At 37.5% G+C, this 20,924-nt stretch overlaps 2 protein-coding genes, 1 long non-coding RNA gene and 2 pseudogenes across 3 annotated transcripts in view; 2 read left to right on the top strand and 3 right to left on the bottom strand.

The window, feature by feature from the left end:
* Positions 1-1,293: 1,293 nt before the first annotated feature.
* Positions 1,294-3,535, top strand: LOC125209997 (annotated as a pseudogene).
* A 1,994-nt stretch (positions 3,536-5,529) lies between these two features.
* On the top strand, positions 5,530-8,715 carry LOC125209996 (annotated as a pseudogene).
* A 3,558-nt stretch (positions 8,716-12,273) lies between these two features.
* On the bottom strand, positions 12,274-13,589 carry LOC125217115. Its single transcript, XR_007175565.1, has 2 exons — positions 13,281-13,589; positions 12,274-12,670 (listed from the first exon to the last, which is right to left on the bottom strand). It is a non-coding gene; the product is annotated as an uncharacterized LOC125217115 (long non-coding RNA).
* A 662-nt stretch (positions 13,590-14,251) lies between these two features.
* LOC125209995 lies at positions 14,252-15,501 on the bottom strand. The gene is made up of 4 exons (XM_048109576.1): positions 15,462-15,501; positions 15,209-15,378; positions 14,988-15,122; positions 14,252-14,909 (listed from the first exon to the last, which is right to left on the bottom strand). The coding sequence occupies exons 2-4, from the start codon at positions 15,211-15,213 to the stop codon at positions 14,252-14,254; spliced, it is 798 nt and encodes a 265-aa protein (XP_047965533.1). The 5' UTR covers positions 15,214-15,378; positions 15,462-15,501.
* Positions 15,502-15,616: 115 nt separating this feature from the next.
* Positions 15,617-20,924, bottom strand: part of LOC125217114 — an 11,417-nt gene continuing 6,109 nt past the window's right edge. The window contains exon 2 of the mRNA XM_048118940.1: positions 15,617-16,128. Coding sequence (XP_047974897.1) covers positions 15,888-16,128 — 241 coding nt within the window. The 3' untranslated portion in view covers positions 15,617-15,887. The remainder of the gene's footprint in view (positions 16,129-20,924) is intronic.

Here is a 20,924-nt window from a genome sequence, read left to right as displayed (position 1 = left end):
TTAAACACATTAATCAATTACTCCTAAAACCCCGTGCCGACTAAGGAATGTGTCATCTTAGCCGGGACGGAGGGAGTAATATATAAAAGTAGGACCCACAATCCACTAACTTTTACAACTCACTTTCCATTACATTTCTTAAAACCCGTGTCCGATCAAACCGGGACGAATATTCGTGGACGGAGGGGGTAATATACTCCTTTTGTCCCACTTTAGCAGTCCCGATTTACTATTTTTGGGTGTCCCACTTTAGGAGTCCCAATTGGAATATTCCATAAATGGTAAATAGGCCTCTCATTCCACAAACATTTTTCCACTCGCATATTATTATAAAACTAATACTCCCTCCGTCCCAACTAAATTGAGTCGTATTACTCGTTGGGATGTCCCAACTAAGTTGAGTCATTTTCTTTTTTAACAAAAAACAAACTATCTAATCACTCATGCTTTATTCCATTATCTACTTTACTCTCTCTTTATCTTTCCTACTTTATTTCATACTCTTACTTTTCAATATAATTTCTTAATCTCTGTTCCAAAATATTTGTCTCAACTTAGTTGGGACGGAGAGAATATATATAAGTAGGATTCACATTCCACTATCTTCTTTCACCAATTTTCCTTTACATTTCTTAAGATTCGTATTGAACTCAAATGAGACTACTAAAGTGCACAGGAGGAAGTAGTATATTGCACTATAACTCTTGAAAAATTAGAAGAACTAGTGTTTATAAATTAAATAGTCTAAAATTTGTTTCTATATATTCTTTATAGTACTAGTATCTATGTATTGAAAGTTCAAAGCTAAACAACTTCTATCAGAAAACCTTAGTCTGAAAATGTAAGGCTGCATTTTCATTGGCTGTTAAATTTATATCATGGGGAATTGGGAGTAATATTTTGTCACGTCGATGTTCATATGGGCTTGTGTTATGAGTAGCTGCTACATATAATTTTGAAATCACTTGCAAATTGGGCTGGAAATTGGGGTAGCCGTGAGATGACTGCATCTTCTAAGTCAGTCAATGTATCCCTAAATTTCCAATACTGAAATTTCAACAGTTAATAATATACCTAAAGTTTCGGAATTTTTGATTGTATTCATTGAATAATTCAGGAGACTTTGATTTTTTTAATGATTTTCACAAATAATTAAATGTGTGGTGTCAATAATTACCAAGTAATGATAAAATATGATGCTTGCAAGTTATATAAAAAGTTATACTCCATTAGAGGTATGAGTAGATGATTAAGAAAAAGAAACATACATATAAAAACCAGCCAATATAAGTGATGGGTGTTGTCTTTGTTGCTAATGCTATGATCATTGTGAACATCTGCATATTATTGATCAATAATGTAGTTGCATCTAATGTTTCAGATTCGAACAGAGAAATGAAGGCGTTGATGGATTTCAAGTGGCCTTATATGAACTCCACTGCTCATCACTGCAACTGGAACGGCATCACTTGTGACGATCATGGCCGCGTTGCAGAGATACGCCTGCAATATGAATCCAGAGATGAACTGAGTGAGGCCGCATTCTCACCTGGTCTCCACACTCTTAGCCAATTACATCCGCTTGTTTTTACATCTCTTACTAGGATTCATCTCAGTTCATGTGGACTCTACGGAGTTATCCCACCAAGCATAGGTTCCCTCTCCAACCTAACTTATCTTAATTTGTCTCATAATATACATCTTCAATCTAAGTTGCCTGCTTCTTTGGTAAATCTGAGTGAGTTAAATGTGCTCGACATTTCTGATAACAATATTTATGGTGTCATTCCACCTGACATAGGTAGCTTATCCAAGCTAACTCATCTCGATTTGTCATACAATGGACTCAAAAGTGAGCTGCCTCTTTCACTATCAAATCTCACTAACTTAGAGGTGCTTCACATTTCTTCTAATAGCATTTTCGGTGTCATTCCTTCCGGAATAGGGTACCTCCCGCATTTGAATGCTCTTGATTTGAGCTTCAATTACATCAATTGCTCTCTGCCTGCAACTATGACCCAATTAACAATATTGGAAATCTTGAATTTGGATGGCAATAGGTTGGAAGGTGTTATTGAAGCAGGAATACACATGCTTCCTCGTATCAAAACCATAGGCCTCAGTGAGTGTTCAATCGGAGGAAGGATACCTTCTCAATTGGGAAATGTTGCTATTGCACAGTTTCTCAATATCGATCTTTCTTGGAACCATCTTATTGGTGAAGTCCCTACATCTATTTCAAGTTTGGAGGGAATCGATTTGTCCTATAATAATTTAGAAGGTGAGATTCCAGCCAACGTATGGCATAAGTTTGGGATCGAATCATTCCGCGGAAACACCAATTTACATCCTCCGGGGAAATTTTCCTCCAGGATTACGGTGGGAATTATTAATTATCTAATCTTTGTGTTTTTTATATTATGTGGGATCTATTTCATCTTCTTCACAAGGGGAAGGAAAGGTGCCTCCTTAGTCACACCGGATCCCAAACATGGAGACATATTCAATATATGGAACTTTGATGGCAACATGGCATATCAAGACATCATCCAAGCAACACAAGACTTTAACTTGAGATACTGCATTGGAACTGGAGCATACCGCATACGGGAGCGTCTACAGAGCACAACTTCCCACTGGAAAAGTTGTTGCTGTGAAAAAGCTTCACAAATTTGAAGGAGATAATCCTGCTTTTGACTCCTCTTTTAGGAATGAAGCTAAGGTTCTCTCTCAGATTCGCCATCGCCATATAGTCAAGCTTTTTGGCTTTTGTCTGCACCAACGGAGCATGTTTCTCATCTATGACTACATGGAAAGAGGAAGCCTCTTTAGCGTGTTGAAGTATGATGACGAAGCTGTGGAGCTGAACTGGAAGAAGAGGGTAAATGTGGTGAAGGGCATTGCAAATGCCCTATCTTACATGCATCACGACTGCAGCCCACCTATTTTACACAGAGACATTTCAAGCAGCAACATACTCATGGATTCAGAGTTTGAAGGTTGTTTATCTGATTTTGGTACTGCTAGATTGTTGGATACAGATTCATCCAATCAAACAATACTCGTGGGAACTCGGGGATATATCGCACCAGGTATGTTTTACACGATAACATAGTTTCAAGTAACCGTAATCATTACGATGACATGTTTGTTGGGTGCAGAGTTGGCCTTCACAATGGTGGTTACAGAAAAATGTGATGTGTATAGCTTCGGAGTTTTGGCACTGGAAGTCATTTTTGGAGACCACCCGGGGGATTTCGTTTCCTCCATGACAATGATGAAGAGATCCACAGAGTTTGCTCAAAACATGATGGTGCAACAACTATTAGACAAGAGGCTACCATCTCCGGATGAAGATGTAAGAATGTCGAGGGAAGTGGCTGGAGTGGTGAAAACAGCACTGAAATGCATTAACTCTGATCCGAAGTTGAGGCCGTCAATGAAGGAGGTGGCTCAGGAACTTGCTAAGCATCCACCACGATTGCCAATGCCATTCCGCTCCATATCAGTGCTTCATCTCATGCACTCAAACTGAGCTCACAACTGCCTAATACCGCTTCTTCTTGAATAAAGATTAAATGTCTTGGTGTATACCTATTTTTGTAGTATCTATGATGATGTATCTGCGTAAATTCGATGGTGTATACCATAAAATTCAAATTCTCCTATTTTTCTCTCTAAAATCACGCCAACTACTCCTCCCATATCTCCTCAAATCTTTTTAATTATTTAATTATGGGATTATATCTTGCACTCTATAAATAAGAGGCAAAACCTAAACTCTAGATCATAAAAAAAACGCCCCCACTCCCCAAAATCACGTCCCCTCTCTTCCACTCTCTCCCAGATTTTTCTTCTACTTTTCTCCAAGATTTCTTCATCTTTTGAGAGGAATTGAAGTTGAAACTCAAGAATCTTTGAAGAATCAAGGCTATTACTTGAATTCTACCGTTCGTTCTATCGAAAAAGGTATTTTATATTGATCTTTTCTTCATCTACCGATTAATCGGTGTTCTTGAACCTTCATGCATATAGATTGAGTGAAAGGGGAAACAATTGGTGAATATGGGATGCATATATGTGTGGGTGTGTGAATCGTGTGTGTGTGTGTGCGTTGGTGCGTGTGTGTTTGTGTGTGTGCATGTGGGTGTGTTTTAAAACACTCATGCGTGACATGTTTTGATGATAGATCTGGAGTTGTGGTTCGAATAAAAATTGATATGATGAGCATGTCTTGATTTAAGAATGATGATACAAAACTAATCGACGGGAGAAATGGAAACGTTAGGAACATGCATGAATTTGAGTAGATGATTGAGACTTACTTGTGATATACATAAATTAAAGGTGTTAACTCGCGCTCTCGGTGTGATAGCAAGAGGAAGAACATACTTGTGATCTAAGGAATCGAGGTGGGCTTTATTCACTAAACTCTTTTATTACCAAAATATTGATTATGGTGTTATAAGGGAGGATTAAAATGTTATGTCATGCATGTGATTGTTTTGATTATGTTGTGTGTCTGATGTCTAGTTTGTGAGTCCGCTCCATTAGGCTATAGGGCTATAAAAACGAATTCGGGTCTGAGTAGGGCCGCAAACCCTATCAGGCTACTGTACACAGTTGGGATCGGGAGCCGTCCTTGCTAGTCGGCCGGTCTCGTGGGCGAAATGTGTGGCCACACTTTCGTCGCACTATGGAATTGTTGATTGCTGAGAAAATGGGAGGAATTGTTTGACTGGCCAGTCTATGAAATTATTTTGTTATACTCGATGATATTCTTTTATAAATGCAAACTCGAGTTCACTATGGTAAGGATGGCATATCTACTAAAAATGTTTTGGCATGAGTTCACTGAGTATGTTTAAAATACTCAGCCCTGCATGTGTTTTCCCTATGTGCAGGTTGAGCAGCGACGAGCGGTTTGCGGTGTTGAGCAAATAAATTGAATGATAATATGATCGTTTTGAAACATTGAGTGGGGTTGTGTCTTCATACATGACTTCACTTTTCTCTTGGTTGTTTCCTCTAAAAACATGAACTCTTTCCGTTTGTTGGAATTGAACTATTTCATTATTGTTTAGAATATCGAGACATGATGCGTTTTGGAATTTATCAAACCTTTGTCATTTTGAGCATTAACTGTGGTATTTTATCCTTCATTGATTTTCTTGATAAAGCCGTGGACTTATTGCTTTAATAGTTCATTAAATACCTCGGTCAAAACTCTTTAAATGAAACCCTAGCCTACGCTCTTGTTACATTTAAGTCCGCCTAGGTAGCAGTCGCCGTATTTATTATACCCTAAAATGTCGGGCTGTTTACATTATGAGTGCACCTCTCAAGTGTATCATATATCTGCATTTAAATATTGAGGGGTATTAAAATAGAAAAAGTGAATTGTGGAAAACGTGTATGTTGGGTTGGGACTTCAACACTATACAAGGAGATATATTATAGGTATGAATATGAGTGAGATTAACAAAAAGAATCATACACATACATACAATCAAGAGAATACTATAAGTGATGGATGCCTTGTTTGCTGCTAATTCTATGATCATTGTGAGCATCTGCATATTGTTGATCAATAATGTAGTTGCATCTAATGTTTCAGATTCTAGCCAAGAATTGAAGGCGTTGAAGGACTTTGGATGGCCTTATATGAGCTCCACTGCTCATCACTGTCGATGGAAAGGCATCACCTGTGATGATGATGGCCGCGTTGCAGAGATAAGCCTGCAGTCTGCAGTTGGATGCAATGATGATGAACATAGGTGTCACGATCTTGGCTATTTGGATCCACTTGTTTTCACATCTCTCTCTACCATTCATCTCACAGAATGTGGTCTCTATGGAGCTATCCCACAACAAATAGGTTACCTCTCCAACCTATCTTATCTCAATTTCTCGAATAATCTACTCGAATGTGAGCTGCCTCTATCATTGGCCAATCTGAGTGAGTTACATGTGCTCGACATTTCTAATAACTTTGGCATTTATGGTCTCATTCCACCTCAAATGGGAAGCTTATCCGAGCTAACTTATCTCGATTTGTCTGGTAATTACCTCCACGGTGAGCTGCCTGCAAATTTGAGTGAGTTACATGTGCTCTAATAAGTTTTCTGGTGTCATTCCTCCTAGATAGGAAGCTTATCAAAACTAACTCATCTCGATTTGTATGACAATAGCTTTAAGGGTGAGTTGCCTCTTTCACTTTCAAATCTCACAATGTGGAGATACTTGACATTTCTTGGAATGACTTTTCTGGTGGCGTTTTTCCTAAGATAGGAAGCTTATCAGAACTAACTCATCTCGATTTATCTGGAAATCGACTCTACGGTGAGTTGCCTCTTTCACTGTCAAATCTAACAAAATTGCAAGACATCGACATTTCTTCTAATAACTTTTCTGGTAGCATTATTCCTAAGATAGGAAGCTTATCAGAACTAACTCGTCTCGATTTGTCTAGCAATCGACTCGAGGGTGAGTTGCCTCTTTCAGTGTCGAATTTAACTAAATTGAAAGGCATTGACATTTCTTGGAATAACTTTTCTGGTGGCATTATTCCTAGGATAGGAAGCTTATCAAGATTGACTCATCTCATTTTGTCTAACAATCTATTCATGGCTGTTTCACTACCAAATCTAACTAAATTGGAGGTGCTTGAAATTTCTTACAACATTTTTTCTGGGGTCATTCCACCTGAGATAGGAACCTTATCAGAGCTAACTTGTCTCGATTTGTCTCACAATCGACTCAAGGGTGCGTTGCCTCTTTCACTCTTAAATCTGACTAAATTACAAATTCTTGACATTTCTTCTAATGACATTTCTGGTGCCATTCCACCTGACATAGGATGCTTAGTGAGACTAACTCATCTCAATATGTCTCAAAATCAACTCTACAGTGAGCTGCCTATTTCAGTGGCAAATCTCACTCAATTACAGATGCTTGAAATTTTTCAAAACTTGATTCATGGTGCCATTCCCTCTGGGTTAGGAAACCTCCAATTGTTGGTTGTTCTCGACTTGAGCTACAATGGCATCACTGGTGTCATTCCCTCTGGATTAGGAAACATCCAATTCATGGATTTTCTTGACTTGAGCAACAATGGCATCACTTGCTCTATTCCATCAACTTTCATTCGATTAACAAGATTACAATTCTTGAAATTGGATGTCAATAGGTTGGAAGGTGTTTTTCTAGGGGAGATAGAAAAACTATCTTCAATCAGAATGATAAATCTAAGTAGGAACTCAATCAAAGGACAGATACCTCTTGATCTAGGAGATGCTCCCGCTGCACGGTATCTGACTATCGACCTTTCTTGGAACAATCTTTCCGGAAAAGTCCCTAAATCTGTTTTTAATTTCAGTGGTATCAATTTTTCCTACAATCATTTGGAGGGCCTGATTCCGCTGACTGTCTGGCGTAAGTTTCCGATCGAATCATTCTTGGGCAATCCCATGTTACTTGTTCCAAATGAGTCCATGTCGACACCACCAATTGCAATGAAAAGAGAAAAACATCGAAACAATTCAGTTACAATTTATACTGTGGGGATAGTATTTGGCTGTGTGTTTCTGTTTTCAATCTTCTTTGGAGTCTTTTTCTTAAGAAAGAAAGCAGCAGCAGCAGTAGCATCAACCTCACCTGTTCTCAAACATGGAGACATATTCAAGATTTGGAACTTCGATGGCAGCATCGCCTATCAAGACATCATTAAAGCAACAGCAGACTTTGACTTCAGATGCTGCATTGGAACTGGAGCTTACGGGAGCGTCTACAGAGCACAACTTCCCACTGGAAAAGTTGTTGCTGTCAAGAAGCTTCACAAATTTGAAGGAGATAATCCGGCTTTTGACTCCTCTTTTAGGAATGAAGCTAAGGTTCTCTCTCAGATTCGCCATCGCCATATTGTGAAGCTTTTTGGCTTTTGTCTGCACCAACGGAGCATGTTTCTCATCTACGACTACATGGAAAGAGGAAGCCTCTTTAGCGTGTTGAAGTATGATGATGAAGCCGTGAAGCCCCTATCTTACATGCATCACGACTGCAGCCCCCCTATTTTACACAGAGACATTTCGAGCAGCAACGTACTCTTGGATTCAGAGTTTGAAGGTTGTTTATCCGATTTTGGGACAGCTAGATTGTTGGATCCAGATTCTTCCAATCACACTATGTTAGTCGGGACTCGGGGATACATTGCACCAGGTATGCACACACCATAACATAGTTTAAAGTAGCAACTGTTTTCAAGACGATGACATGTTTGTTGGCTGCAGAGTTGGCCTTCAAAATGGTGGTTACAGAAAAATGAGACGTATACAGCTTCGGAGTGTTGGCATTGGAAGTCATGTTTGGAGATCATCCGGGGGATTTCATTTCCTCCATAACGATGACAAAGAGATGCACGCAGTTTGCTCAAAACATGATGGTGCAACAACTCATGGACAAGAGGCTACCATCTCCAGGTGAAGATGTAAGAGTGTCAAGGGAAGTGATTGCAGTGGTCAAAACAGCTCTGAAATGTGTAAGCTGTGATCCAAAGTTGCGGCCGTGTATGAAGGAGGTGTCTCAGGAGCTCGCTAAGAATCCACCACGTTTGACAATGCCATTCCGCTCCATATCGGTGCTTCATCTCATACACTCAGACTGAACTCACAACTTATAACTGCCTTCTTTTGGTAATAAATTTTCAGATGTTGAGTAGCCATATGGAAATGCCACTATTTTCTCTATTTACGTATCAAGATTAAATATTATCAGCTTGGTTTCTCTGCGAGTATGTATAGATCTCCAAACTTGGAAATGTGTCCAACTCGTCGTCTGGCAGTTGGATCAACTCTAGCCTTGTTTCTGCAATGAATGTTTACATATAAGTTAGTATTATGAAGTCAGAGTGAATGAGTTATATACAATCCTTACACACTGGACTGAATTTTGTCAAGTCCACAGTTGACATGAACATCCACAGTTGACATGAACAAATTTGTTGGTGTGGGAACAGAAATAGATAGTATTATGGGTAAGAAGCAGGGTTTAGTTGCAAACTATGCATTCTTTAGATAGATTTGCTAAGTTCTTCTACATTATTCTCTTTCTTACTTAATTTTATCATTATTTTTTCAAAATAGGCGCAAAAATGAAACGTCTCGCTTAGACTGAGACGGAAGGAATACAACAGAAGAAAAATCACATTTAATTGGAATCAGTCATTATTATAAGGGTACGTTTGTCTTTGTTATGAACTGATCATGACAAAATGAGGTATTGGAAATATTCCTCCATCTAAAATTCTCATTTCTTTTCTGAAAAAGTTGATCATTTTTATTTGTTTTTTGCGAGCAATATTTTCGGTACTTGAAAGTTAATTAACACAAAATCAAAAGAATGAAAAAAGCTCTTGTAATTGTCCAATTTAGACTCATTAGATTTGTATTTTTCTAAAAATATTAAAAATATTACATCAAAGTTCTTGACAAGAACCTTGACTTGGGAATATGAGTGTAATATGGTGTCACGTCAATATTCAAAATGGGCTTTATGGAATATTATAGAGTAGCTACAAATAATTGTGAAATTGGGCTGGAAATTGGGGTAGTCGTGACAATGTGACATGACTACAACTTCTAAGTCAGTCAATCCTTAATATCCAATACTCAAATTTCAATTATTAACATATCTAGCTCGATGACATATTCATTTATATTTTGTCATCACAAATTGAAAAACATATTTTACTACTGGCAGTATGGCATAGTTAGATAGATAATTGATAGTAGGGGTGTAGTATGGTGCCACCATAGATAAAATAACACTATACCATCAATATACATCCTTAGATCCGAAAATCCAACGCTCAAGATTGAATTTGGAGAACAGAATTGAGATTGCTGTCTAGTGTATACAGAATTGTTGTGGGGGGCATTGTAGTCATTTCATATAGAATCAAATTGGGGATATCCCCCAAAAATAGCATCTCTCTCTCTCTCTCTCTCTCTCTCTCTCTCTCTCTCTCTCTCTCTCTCTCTCTCTCTCTCTCTCTCTCTCTCTCTCTCTCTCTCTCTCTCTCTCTCTCTCTCTCTCTCTCTCTCTCTCTCTCTCTCTCTCTCTCTCTCTCTCTCTCTCTCTCTCTCTCTCTCTCTCTCTCTCTCTCTCTCTCTCTCTCTCTCTCTCTCTCTCTCTCTCTCTCTCTCTCTCTCTCTCTCTCTCTCTCTCTCGCTCTCCTCTCTCGCTCTCTCCCTCTCTCTCTCTCCCATATAGCGATTACTCTCATCCTCCATATTCACAAATCGATTTCTCGCTCCTCCGCCTCTAAATCCCGCCGCCTCCGCCTCTAAAATTTAAACCAGATTCAGATTTGGAAATTGAGTCAATTACCAAAAATCGCGACGCTTTTCTTTTTACTACTCCAAAATCCATTCCCTCATTCTGAAACACTAGCACATCCACATTCTCCATCCACAGGCTTGAATAATCAACTTCCGGCGGTGATTCGAAGGGGAAAACTTGGTGATTGTTGATTACGGTTGACGGCGACGGCGATTCGAATGGAAATTGTCGAAATTCTAATTTCACCGACGATCGGTGAGTAGAACTGAGTTTTGATGGAAAATCGAAGAGCTTTGCTTGGCGATTGTGAACTACAGTGGCAATACATTTCTCCAATGACGCCTAGGTAAAATTTCGATTCGCCTCACTATGTTTTTAGTTTTCTTTTTCAGTTTTTTGTTTAATTTGCTATGTATAGCGGCGAGTTTTGCAATTGTATCGCGTTTTCGCTCAATGTATTGTTGATTTTTGGTAGTTATCTCCAAAAATTTTAGAGAATTTTGTACTGTTAATTGTTTTTGGAGAATTTTACTCTGTTAGTAGTTTTTGGAGAATTTTGTTCTGCTTGTTCTGTGCATCTGAGTCTATTTGGCAGTGCTTTGCACATTGCAGTGCATCTGAGTCTATATTGCAATAGATTGTTATATGCATTGCATATTTGTTTTATGAATTGCATATTTTAGTTTAATTTGTTGACAGTGTCTTGCAGATTGCAGTGCTTTGCATATTGTAGTGGATCTGAGTTTGTATTGCAATACTTTGTTATACTTTGTTATATGGATTGCTCAATTAGGAAACCCTAGATCAGTGAGCAACTGTAACCATCAACTTTGGTTGATGTGCCTTCAATTTTTACTCAATTAATCTCTATTTGTGGATGATTTGGTTGTTGATTAGTTGTTAAAACGTAGCCACTGGATGTTTTTGGATATTACTTGTATGATGGATGATATTTGATTGATGTTCTTAGTTTAATGATGTGATAGAAGAATTATAATGGCAAGAAAGAGAACAAGAACTGAACCGGATGAGGACGAAGTTGAAACAAGTAATAGTGAATGGAATATGAATGAAGAAAGATTGAAGAAAGCAGCAATAGCATGAATGAAGATGAAACACAATCTGTACAAGGAGGTTTAGGTATTGTGATACATCTTGCAGTTTTCCATATTATATATTGCAGTCTTGATTGTTATATATTGCAGTATTGTTTTATAACAAGATGTTGTAGTGCATCAGTTAGAGTATATTACTGTGCATCATTTTAGAATATTGCAGTATTCTTCCCGCTGCTTCATGGCAAATACTGTACAATACAACAATACACAACAACGACATTCTTGTAATTCACTCTATCATGAGTATTGCATCAAATCACTTCGAGGAGGGGAAAAGAGGGGACCAATAGATGTTGAGAAGATGGTCACGAACTACAACAGTGACCAATTATTGAACTTTTTTTTTCTTCTTCAAACATAGAGTTTGATTTCTTTATTAGTTTTTTTGTATAGATGATTTGATTGATATTTTGATTTGGTTACTACTCGTACTTAAAACAAGTCGGTTGTATTTTGGTGTACCCAATGTTGATGATGTAATTTGAATGTTCTTTGTTGCGTACTTGTTTGATCTCCTATAATTCTATATCTTTTGGATGCTTAATGTAGTAAAAGAATAAACATCAACATTTTGATCTCTTGTACATCAAAATATAAACTGCAATTGGATAAAATGAAAAGACATCACATTAGGCAAATCATATATAAACTGCAATTAACCATATGGTGGACTGCAATATGTACCATATAATGCAGCAATCTGGTAAAAACGGAGTATGGCCATAAGAACTGAATCAAAATTTAATCAGAGCGAATTTGGATAGCAAAACATCATGTAATTCCAACACAAATTGAAACACACAACTGAACAAGTGCATTTAACCATTAGGCAGATCATATATAAAGTGCAATTAATCATACAGTGGACTGCAATATGTACCACATAATGCAGCAATCTGGTAAAAACAGAGTATGCCAACTGCAAATACTATGTGGTAACAAAGCAATATTCATGGACTTAAAATACAATTTGGTAAGGTAAAAACAAATACGACTACAATCTTCAAGTACTTCGAAACGAACTAAGTGATCTCTTATTCATTTCTGCCACAATTTCTAGTCCCGGGAACACATTTCTACATCGACGCAATGGTTTGGTCATCAAATTCATGGCCTTCTCCTTCATGGACACCAATCAGCTTGTAGAAAGCTTCCTGGATTGAATGCAACCAACCATATGTAGGACTGCAATATGTAACACATTATGCAGTAACCTGGTAAAAAAAACAGAGGATGACCATAAGAAATTATTTCATACAAAATACGAAATATGAAATACATAAATCAACAATTATTTCATACAGAATTCGAAATACATAAATCAGCAATTATTTCATACAAAATACGAAATAGAGCACTGCCATAAAATCATAGGTCAACATTCTGCATTATGCCTTATGAAATAGAACACTACGCAACCATATAACACAACATAAGCCGAATTAGTTCAGATAGTATTGACTGCAATACATAATTATCTAAACAGCAAGATATAATACGCAAAACAGCAACTAGTACATAGAAAATACGAAAAATAGAAACATAGTATTGCCATAAAATCATAGCCCACATATTCTGCATGATTCCTTACTCAACCAAAAACTTCTCATCAACTCATTAACCAAAAACTTCTCATCAACCAAAAACTTCTCATCAACCAAAATCAAACAAAACTCAGCAACCAATATTGTACATAATCAACTAAACAATTAACGCTACAATTTGATAAAATCGACAAACAATAAATTACTGAATCTGACAATAATCGATAGCGCGACAACACATGAAAAATCTATCGAGAATTGATAATCTGACAAAGCTCACCTTCTGGAAAAACACTCAAATAAAAGTTGATAATCGATTCACTCATATTCAAACGAAATTGTGGAATGAATTGCAGAGAACACGCCGGCAATTGTGGGAGAATCGAATTGAGATGAAATCAGTATGAATTGAACAACTCGTAATTTTGCAGATCGTAATGAACAGCTCGTGATTTTGCATATTGATATGGAAATCGATATGGATTTGGATTTTGCAGAATCGAATTGAGATGAAATCGATATGGATTAGGAGATCGATCTGGAAATCGATAATGATTGTGTGATTTGAATAAAATAGCGTGAAATTGAGTTGAGAAAATGAAGGAAAGAGGCGTGAATTGTGTGAATTGAATTGTGATTGCATAGATGAATTAGAAAAGAAATTACCTATTTTGCCCTTAAGTATTTTAATTTGAATAAACAATAATAAAATGAGCTGCCACATGGCAACTTAGCAACCATCTAATTTTCAGATCCTAGGGTTGATATTGGTGCTATGGTGTTATATTAAAAGGTGTTGTCATTTTAACACATTCCAGTATATTTACGTGGGACAAATGTATATTAGAGGTAGAAATACTAGCTAGATTATACAAAAGTAGATTATATACGTCATGGATTATGTATTTGCTAATGCTATGATCATTGTTTACCATAATTAATATAGTTGCATCTAATGTTTCAAATTCTAGCAGAGAATTAAAGGCTTTGATGGATTTCAGATGGCCTTATATCAACTCCACTTCTCATCACGGTAATGGCCGCGTTGCAGATGAGACTCGCTCGTTAGATTGAGACTAATTTTAGTGAAGTGCTTAAAATAGAAATATAGGAAAAACTTTCATAAACGGAGATAGTACAGACAAAATAGAAAATTATTTTATTCAAAACCAAGCTTTTTTATGACGATTAATTCATTAAATATAACACAACTACTAAACACAGTAAAATCAAGCTGTAATTATTTGTCGTTTATAGGTCAAATTCCTCAAAAAGTATGGTTCCACGGGTGTGAGAGGATGAGAGTGAATCACTTGCACAAGAAAAATGAATCCAATAATCACACTGTTCACAAGAGAAAGCCACTTGATCTACCAATCCCACAATGATTTTGTGGCAATACCCACACCTCTCATTTCTTCCGTAAGTAAGCATCCGTTTACGCATGAGAGGATGAGAGTGACAAGACATACTATATTTGCCTCCAAACTTGACTTTGGACAAATAGCCAACTGAGGGAATGCAGTTTACATGGAAAGAGTAGTCACATTTAGCAGAGTGGAAGAACCAATACTTGCACTCTATATCTTCCTCACACACCTCACAGATGTCGTGATCACTACCAAAACTATTACTAGTACCGGCAGTGATCAAATGCAGAGGATGTTGATCGAATTTATGGAAATGAATCATTTTGGGTAGTGCGGCGCACCTTATATGAATGTAGAAATCACATATACTGCACTTATAGACATCAAAAGCAAGGGAGTCGCTGGAGCAGCAACTGATGGGGGAGATCATCGAACGACGGGAGGTGCGAAAGAGAAGGTGTTGGCTGTGTGAGCTGTGCTTTACAATGCTTGGGGTAGCCATCCATGACAGATCAACCATCAAGGGAATACCAACAGAACTATGAAAATCAAGGTAGTAGCAAAGTCCATTGCAAGGAAGACAACAGAAAAAACAATAAAATATTCCATTCAAGTACCATTTGGCCGGGTCCGGACATGGTTGCGCCATCACGTCTCGAACTCTAGTGGTAAATCCAAACTTGAGAATGGGGAGAAGGTCTGCACAGACTTTATGGGCAAGGAAAGAGCAGCCAAAAGTTTGTTGAGCGCATCTGTAAAATCGAGATGGAATGGTAATAGTTTGTATGCATATATCACACACTAGTACTAGTTTGTGATTATAATTATGATCATCTACCTCATAACCAACTAAGATCAAAGGATGCTTGTGAAAATTCTCAATTGTGAGCTTCCTATCTTCATCACCAATATTATCATCTTGGTTTCTCCGGGAGTATGTACGGATCTCCAAACTTGGAAAGGTGTCAAACTCGTCGTCTGGCAGATGGATCAACTCTAGAGTTGTTTCTGCAATTAACGAATATATAGATATTAGTATATGAATTAAGCGGACTGAATGAGATATATATATATATATGATCCTTACTTACTGGATTGCATTTTGTCGAGTCCACATCTGACATGAACAAATGTGAAGGTTGGGGACAGAAATAGATTGCATTGCAGGTAAGAAGAAGGGCTTTGTTGCAAATTATGCATTGTTCAGATCGACAATTGGTAGGAATAGAATATACTTGAAGCAGAGGCAGAGGACGAGAGGAGAGCGTGAGAGCAGTAGGCAGTATGGTGCAGTCTTGATGAATCCAGAAATTACAGAGTTGGCACGAGAAGAAGAAACCTTCATGTTTCTCACCACAGGCATCGCACAGAGAGAAAGTCTCTCTACAAAGAGCCACGAGTGGGTGAGGTGGATGGCTCTTGTGTCTGCTTCTGATCTCAACACCAACCATTGCAGCCAGAGGATGCATTTCGAAATCGCAATTCTCACATTTGTAGGTGAAATTGGGACTTCCTTCTCAGAGACAAAGCATGTGCTTAGTGGAAACTTGCAATGGTGTACTATGATTGGGATGGCTGATTTTTTGGGCACATGATTCGTGCAGAAAAAAATCGAAAGCAACAATGGTGCAAGTGTAGGAGGGAGCGGATAGAATTGGCAACCCATAAATTTTGCAAGAATGATAGTTATCACTATCATCCATTTCCATCTCATCAGTCAATGGATGAGGATGGCTGAAATGCCTAATATCTCCATACCTGTCATTCAAAAAACACAGAGACAAACATTCACAACAACGTCGAATATATATGTACTCCACTGTACATGGTAGAATTAGGGTGAAACCAAACCTTAAATGTATAATTAAAGGTTAAATGTGGTCCATTCGATGGAAAAACTGTACGGTTTAAAAATGTAAAATTGTCTAGTAACAGAGATAAGGAAGAGATGTTTTCATGTGTTAAGTGCAAAAGTAGAGAGAATTGGTACAAAACCAAAATGTGTTAATTTTTGCCAAAAATGAAAATTAGCCTACTATGAGTCTATGATGGTATCCCCAAAATGAGATATATTTGTAATTTCAATATGGAATATTAAACAAACTAACTATTGGGTTATATGCAGAAATATATATTCAATTAGAACCAAAAAAAAAAGAGATTAACTCGGAAATACTAACCAAGCTGCGCTACTTGAGTCGACAAGAAGTGGCATGCCGGTAAAAAGGAGGAAAAGAGCAAGTTGTGCAATGCCGGAATATTACTCTCAATATTTTTCCTCTTTAGTGATGCAATTGAATATTGTGGGTGAGCGATCACCAGATTTTGAGGAGTAGATGTGTGGAGACATGCACAACAACTTCGAATTTATATATGAATATGAATGTTTTAGATGGAATAATGATTTAATCGGTCAAGTGTATCAATCGAATATCACTACATTCACTTTTTTCAAATGTTATTCTGTGCTGTGTTGTGTTGTGTTGTGTTGTGTGGACTAATTTAATTAAAAACACGTGTTTAAGAAAATACTCCTTCTCCTACATCAAATAAGTCGGGGGTTCAAGTCATTGAGACGATTAATCCTCCTTAGAAAGAAAAGTTACCTTGATTTGGTTCAATTTCACTCATTAAGTTTTTAAATTGAACCTCGAGTTTCTAAGAGGTCGTGATATAAGTGTCTGAGAATAAGTATCAGTTGTCTTGTACTTCAACGCCAATGGTATGTTTTTTATTCTATACAAAGTAAATTTTTCAAAAAATACAACTATGTTGCCTTGTCTTGTTCCTTTTGAAACGGCGTCCATATTTTTTTATTCGGTAATAAGTAATGTGTGTTGCATATTTTCACCTAATTATAGAAGAATACTCTAATATTTGTTGCTAAAATATTCTTTTAATAGTAAAATATTCTATGAGTAAGCCAAACTCAAAGTATATAAGACGAGTATTACTTTTCCAGCAGATGCTAGTAATTCGTCTGCTTCTTTGGTTGCAATAATCCTCGATACTAAGACCAAGTTTATCGGTGTGCAGGTCGACCTGCCACGTCATTATTACATTTAAAAAAAAAAAATTAATTCATGAAGTCTCTCTCTCTCCTTGACACAGGTCGCATAAATCCATGAAACCGACCGACCGGTCGCCTCTCTCATCTCACCACTCAGCCAATGAGATTGTGCCAAATGGCACAATTTCATTGGTTGATATTATTTTATTTTAATAATTTATATATCTTTAATATATTATATTAAAAAATTATAAAAATTATACCAAAATTCATAATTTTTCATCCTCTATAAATAGAGACCACATTTGCTATAGTTTTGCATACAAAAAAATATCATCTTTTCTCTTCCTATAATCCTTATTGTTTAATACAATTTCATATTTTTTAGTCTCCTTTGTTGCTAATTATGGAGGATGATGAGAATAATATATTCTCTGATTCTCCAAATTTCTCTCATTCCCAAAGCTTCAACCCTTCCCAAAATTGTAATCCTTCTCAAGATTATTTCTCTAGCTTTGATGATTTTCCGAATTCTGAACAATTTCAAAGTTCATTTCAAAATCAACATTCAAGCCAAGACATGTCACAAACCAACATGAGTGCTTCAAACACTCCACATGGTTGGAGTGAGCAAGAAGACATGGCATTAATGTCTGCTTGGTGTTTCGTGAGCACGAATGCAATTGTTGGCACCAACCAAACTAGTATCCATCTATGGCAAAATGTTCTTAAACTATATGAGCAAACAAGAAAAGAAAATCCAAGAATGGGCCAACAAAGAAGTTTGGAGTTATTGAAGCAGCGCTACAAACGACTCAACGCAAATGTCACAAAGTGGATTGGTGCATACAAACATGCGCATGATCGAGCTACGAGTGGCCAGTCTAAAGAGGACATTGAGAAAGCCGCTCAACAACTGTATGGTAAGAGCAAGTTTACTCACCATAAGGTGTTTGAGGAGGTGATGAGCCTCAATCCCAAGTGGGAATTGAAATTGAATAGCACTGGTTCAACGCGTTTCCAGCCAGATGAAGATAGTCTTGAAGAAAGTCGTGGGAGCTCAAAAAGGTCGAGGACTAGTGAGGAAGGAGGACCTCAAATCGACTCTACTCCTGAGAGTCATTCTTCAATATTGCAACGTCCTATTGGAAGAGATCAAGCTAAGGCTAAGGCTAAAAGAAAAGGCAAAGAAGTTGCAACACCATCATATACAATTCCTAATGATTTCACTGCAGCACTGCGTGAAATGAGAGTCACGCGTGAAAGGGAATGTGATATTCAAGAACGGAAGATCAAGGCAGCTAGTGATATTCAGGAGCGGAACATCAAGGCAGCTATCCTTACTCCCCTGATGGCTAGGAGGGACTTAACTCCAGAAGAAGAAGATCTGAAACGCAATCTCATAGCAGAATTGTTTGGGAAGTTATCATAGTTTATCTGTTTTCAATGTGTGTTTCTTAGTATATACTCCCTCCGTCCCCGATTAAGAGTCACACTTGCTTTTCTGCACTCGTTTTGTAAAAATGATAATAAATAGTTAAAGTGGAAAAATGGTAAAGTAAGAGAGAGAATAATGTAAAGAAGACTCTTCTCTACCTTATTCTCTATCTTATTTTACTATTTATCGACTTTAACTATTTATTATTATTTTTACAAAATGAGTGCAGAAATGCAAGTGTGACTCTTAATCGGGGACGGAGGGAGTAACTTTCAACTTCTGTTGCTTAGTATGTAATCTTCAATTTCCGTTGCTTAGTATGTAACTTTCAACTTCTGTTGCTTAGTATGTAATCTTCAATTTCCGTTGCTTAGTATGTAACTTTTATTTTCTATTGCTTAGTATGTAATCTCCAATTTTCGTTGCTTAGTATGTAACCTTTAATTTCTGTTGCTTATGTAATTTCCAGTTTATGTGATAAGCCCTTCAATCAAAGCATGAATAGATAAAATGTGCTCACAAGTGGTGGTGGAATCCAATAGAAACCCATGTGATCACGAATAATAGAAGTATTCCTACATGACAAGTCATTTTCCACTCACAAGTGGTGGTGGAATCCATTAGAAACCCATGTGATCACGAATAATGGAAGTATGCCTACATGACAAGTCATTTTCCACTCACAAGTGGTGGTGGAATCCATTAGTAACCCATGTGATCATGAATAATGGAAGTATGCCTACATGACAAGTCATTTTCCACTCACAAGTGATGGTGGAATCCATTAGAAACCCATGTGATCACGAATAATGGAAGTATGCCTACATGACAAGTCATTTTCCACTCACAAGTGGTGGTGGAATCTATTAGTAACCCATGTGATCATGAATAATGGAAGTATGCCTACATGACAAGTCATTTTCCACTCACAAGTGGTGGTGGAATCCAATAGAAACTCATGTGATCACGAAAATCAAAGTATGACTACATTACAAGTCATATTTTTTTATCACAAGTGGTGGTAGAATCCAAGGAAAACCCATGTGCTCACAAATATCAAAGTATGACTACATGACAACCAATTCTACATCACAAGTGGTGGTGGAATCCAATAGAAACCCATGTGATCACGAAAATCAAAGTATGACTACATTACAAGTCAGATTTTTTATCACAAGTGGTGGTAGAATCCAAGGAAAACCCATGTGCTCACAAATGATAGTAGTGGAAGCCTATGCTCAACAAATAACTTCTATATATTTACCTATATGCTTCACGAAAATTACACACAAATCCTCTCACAATTATTGAGCCAACTCTCCCTAAAAAATGTCAACAAGTTCTAATTTTGAAGCTTCCAATCTTCTTGAAGACAATGAATGAGAAGAAAAAATTGTTGAACAAAATCAGCAACTCGATCAACTAATCCAGGATATAGCTATGTGGCCAACAACCCTGTCTTCACAACCTACAACACAGACGGTTAGAGCTAGAAGGAGATACATTGAAAGGAAACGCGAGGAGGGTCATGATATTATTTTCGAGCAGTACTTTGCTGAAGATCCAATCTATCCTCCAGATTTTTTCCGAACAAGGTATCGCATGCGAAAACCTTTGTTCGAAAAAATAATGAACAAGCTCGTCGAGACCGACAACTTTTTTATGCAAAAGCGTGATGCTACTGGTCGGCTTGGTATGTCTGCCATTCAGAAATGTACAGCAGCGATGAGGGTGTTGGCCTACGGGACGGCGGCCGACTTGCACGACGAATATTTGAGAATGAGCGCACAACTCATTCGCAAATCTCTCATCAAGTTCGTTGAAGGTGTAATTTCTAACTTCGGCGATGAGTACTTGCGAAAGCCCACCGAAGAAGACTTGGCAAGACTTTTGCATATTGGAGAACAACGTGGGTTTCCAGGCATGTTAGGTAGTATTGACTGCATGCATTGGGAATGGAAAAATTGTCCCACTTCATGGGCTGGACAATATGCTGGAAGAAGCGGGAGTCCGACAATCATCTTGGAAGCAGTAGCATCTCAAGATCTGTGGATCTGACATGCTTTTTTTGGAACTCCAGGTTCGAGAAATGATATTAATGTCCTT

Source organism: Salvia hispanica, chromosome 3 (genome assembly GCF_023119035.1).
Source record: "Salvia hispanica cultivar TCC Black 2014 chromosome 3, UniMelb_Shisp_WGS_1.0, whole genome shotgun sequence".
Classification (NCBI taxonomy): domain Eukaryota; kingdom Viridiplantae; phylum Streptophyta; class Magnoliopsida; order Lamiales; family Lamiaceae; genus Salvia; species Salvia hispanica.
This window is presented reverse-complemented; position numbering and strand designations above follow the sequence as displayed.